At 28.4% G+C, this 3,309-nt stretch overlaps 1 protein-coding gene across 1 annotated transcript in view; it reads right to left on the bottom strand.

The window, feature by feature from the left end:
* The window catches only part of LOC107442280 (dehydrogenase/reductase SDR family member 9-like), a gene marked incomplete in the record, with an annotated part of 12,846 nt that overhangs the window by 2,582 nt on the left and 6,955 nt on the right, over positions 1-3,309 (bottom strand). Inside the window, 1 exon segment of the mRNA XM_016055806.3 lies at positions 2,125-2,337. Within this exon segment, the coding sequence (XP_015911292.3) occupies positions 2,125-2,337 (213 nt within the window).

Raw genomic sequence — 3,309 nt, 5'->3', positions numbered from 1 at the left:
ATTTTTTCACCATGTACAATCTAAATAGCTAATATACTTTTTTAAAAGCCAATAAGAACATTGGTAGAATTCTTCTACATAAGTACAATACTATGTCTTTGATGATAAAATACTATGTCTTTGATGATAATATATTATGTCTTTGTGCTAGAACATTGTGTTCATTGGCGAGCGAGCGCAGCGAGCCATGGTTCACGGCGTGAACCACATAGGATAACGCAGCAATTCTCGGGGGTTGGAGAGAGCTAGCGAGCAGGGGGCGGAGCCTCCTAGTTATGTAGAATTGATGAGAGGGAAAACCTGTCAAAGGAAGTGTTAAAATTTACCCACTGTTCATAAAGCAATATAAAATTGCAAAATCACATAAATTTAATGTTTTTTGCAAAAGATAGTAAATTGGTACATTGATTTCTAAAAATGTCCATGAAATAGCCAATTTTTATTTTAAATAATTGCTTAAATATTTCTTTAGATGCATCATCTTGCACTATAAATTATCAGTAAAATAAAACTCCACGTGACAGTTAAGCGGAAGCATTAAAATGCAGGATTACAGTTTTTTGTAGCTATTAGCTGATATCAGAACAAGAGAGCTATCGATGGGGAGAAAATGAATAATTCCATAGGCTTGTTTAAAACAATTTATGTATGACTTAAAACATATAATTAGCTCATATTTGTTGTACATGTATTGCTGATAAAATATATAGCCATATATAGCTAATGATGTAGAGTTTGAAATGAATTTGATTTGTTCCATACGTGTAGTTTTAAATTACTTTTACATGAAAATCATAAAAAAATTTAACTGACATACATTTTTAACACTATTATAAATATTTTATTATAAATATTTTATTATAAATATTTTATTATAAATATTTCATTATAAATGTTATTAATAATATTATTATTATAATCTATTGTTACAATACATCATAGAAACAATCAATTATTAGGCTTATAATATGTGATAGGTCAAAGTAAACGGCTAAAACTATTAAAATTACTAATTCTATTAAAATCGCTAATTCTGAAAGCATTTTTCTCAACTACATAGACGCATCAGGCATTATTTTGTTTTATTTATTTATTTATTTTTATTTTAGTTTTTTTTCCTTTTATTATTTTTATTTTATTTACTTTTTTGGGGAAGAATATCGACAAAGATGCGATTTTATGCATCACAATCAGAAATATATAAGTAAATCTGTCATTCGTATGGTACAAAAGCTTTAAATTTTAATCTAATTTTACCAAAGTTTCGAGTACATTTTCATATTTTAATTATCATATTTCATAAACAAATTACGTAAACAATTCAAATGTTAAAAAGATATTATACACATTTCAACTGTTTTTCACCCGTAACAGAATAAAAACTGTTGTTTCTTACAATAGTTATGTCTGCTCAGTGCTACCAGGTTCCATTACGTTTGAATAAAATATTATGGCGATAAGGCTCTTTTTTGAAGCTTTTTATTAAATTAATTTACTAATATTTCCTGTGGTATGGCGTTCTCTTGAGCATTATTTCCTGTGGTATGGCGTTCTCTTAAGCAATATTTCCTGTGGTATGGCGTTCTCTTAAGCAATTTTTAGCAGTTTGGAAATTGTGAAACGTTAAATATACTAACCATAAAATACCACTTTCACCCAATATTTTTAAAGTGATATCACACAAATATTTTTTTTTAATTAATTTTAAATTTCTTATCTTCAAAAAAAATTTTAATTAAAACCAAACAAAACAAAAATTTTAATTAAAACCAGAAAGTCACATAAAGCACAGATAATTTTGCGAAGTAGGGTAAATAAATATTATTAATAATGATAATTGTTTAAATCAGATTTAATTGGTTACCTGTAAGCAACGTCACGCTTGTGAGTGTCAAGCCTGGCTTCTGAATCGACAAATGTCACAATTTATCCACCATGACGTCACTTGCAGGTATCCAATTGCAAAATCAGACGAATTAAATTTTATGTTACATAGAGAATTAATGCGATAAGGTTAAATATTTTATTTATTAATGCATTTAACTAAATACAAAACAATGCTTTAAATGAATAAAGGACCTCCATGTCAGACAATGTAATTAAAATAAGAAAAAAATTATTTACTTAACCATGACAATTTGCTTGTAACAAATTCCAATGCCTTCTGCACACTTTCCTCCTTCGTAACATCGAGCTCTAAAATGTGTAGTCGCTCAGAACACTCTGACTTGAGTCTTGACATATCTGGAGCAATTGGATTCAAAACACTGGCAAATACGTGATACCCTTTGGAATCCAGATATTTTGCCAGATGAAATCCAAATCCAGTGTCACATCCTTCGAAATTAAGCATCATAAATTTAAAACAAAGAACGATGTCAAATTTTGAAAAGTGCCACAATTTATTTTTTTCTTCTTTAATATTTTGAAGGAAAAAAAATAATAATCCTGACATTTCGACTCAATAAAATCGGATTATCACGTATCAATTTGTATTTTTAATGGTCCAATAATAACTTACTAAATATGAATACCATTGTTAATGCTACCTAATGGTTAAGCTACGAAATCAGTTACATTACGTTTAACAAACATCAAGCGAATTCATTATAAAATTTAAAATAATAGTTTTTTTTTTCTAGAAAGCTCTTTAATCGATTTCATTAAAAGTTTTAATTTAGTCATTTAAAGTTGTTTAAGCAAACCAGTGCACATGTTTCAAGGTTTCTGGTTCAGTATTCATTGCAGGCCTCTTTAAAACTCAAAAACTGTATTTTTCGTATTATGTAGGCTACTTGTAAAAGCCTTTTTCAAACTGTAATTTACGTTTTGATTCTCGAAATATTAATTTTCATAAACATGCTAACTTCATAACTTCAAATTATTTTATCAGTGCATATTCTTGGAGTTAGCTAAATTAAGAATAAAATTCGCGAACATTTCAAACATATGTACTTAAAATGCCTGCAGATTTATCTTTATTAAATTAAAAAACATATCACTTTATTTAAAGCATTTCATTGGATAATTTGTTTAACTTTCATTTTTTGAAAAATGGCTGAAGATGAAGGGGTATTTGTCGTTGAACTTTAGTTTTGACATAGTACACAATACATTTAAGTCCTTTTTTGCATCCTACGCACCCACAAACCTTTACCTTTCTTGTCCTCAAGGTGGAAGAATTTTGTGACACTATTTTTACCCTTATATACCTTTATACACTCTATAACAAAAAAATCGACGCACCAAGAAGGAGTTGTCCGATTGAAACGAAAATTGGTGGATAGAACACGAGTGGAAATGCAACTA

The sequence above is a fragment of the Parasteatoda tepidariorum genome, chromosome 2 (assembly GCF_043381705.1).
Source record: "Parasteatoda tepidariorum isolate YZ-2023 chromosome 2, CAS_Ptep_4.0, whole genome shotgun sequence".
NCBI lineage: Eukaryota > Metazoa > Arthropoda > Arachnida > Araneae > Theridiidae > Parasteatoda > Parasteatoda tepidariorum.
Note: the sequence above shows the minus strand (reverse complement) of the source record. Positions and strands in the feature narration are given on the sequence as shown.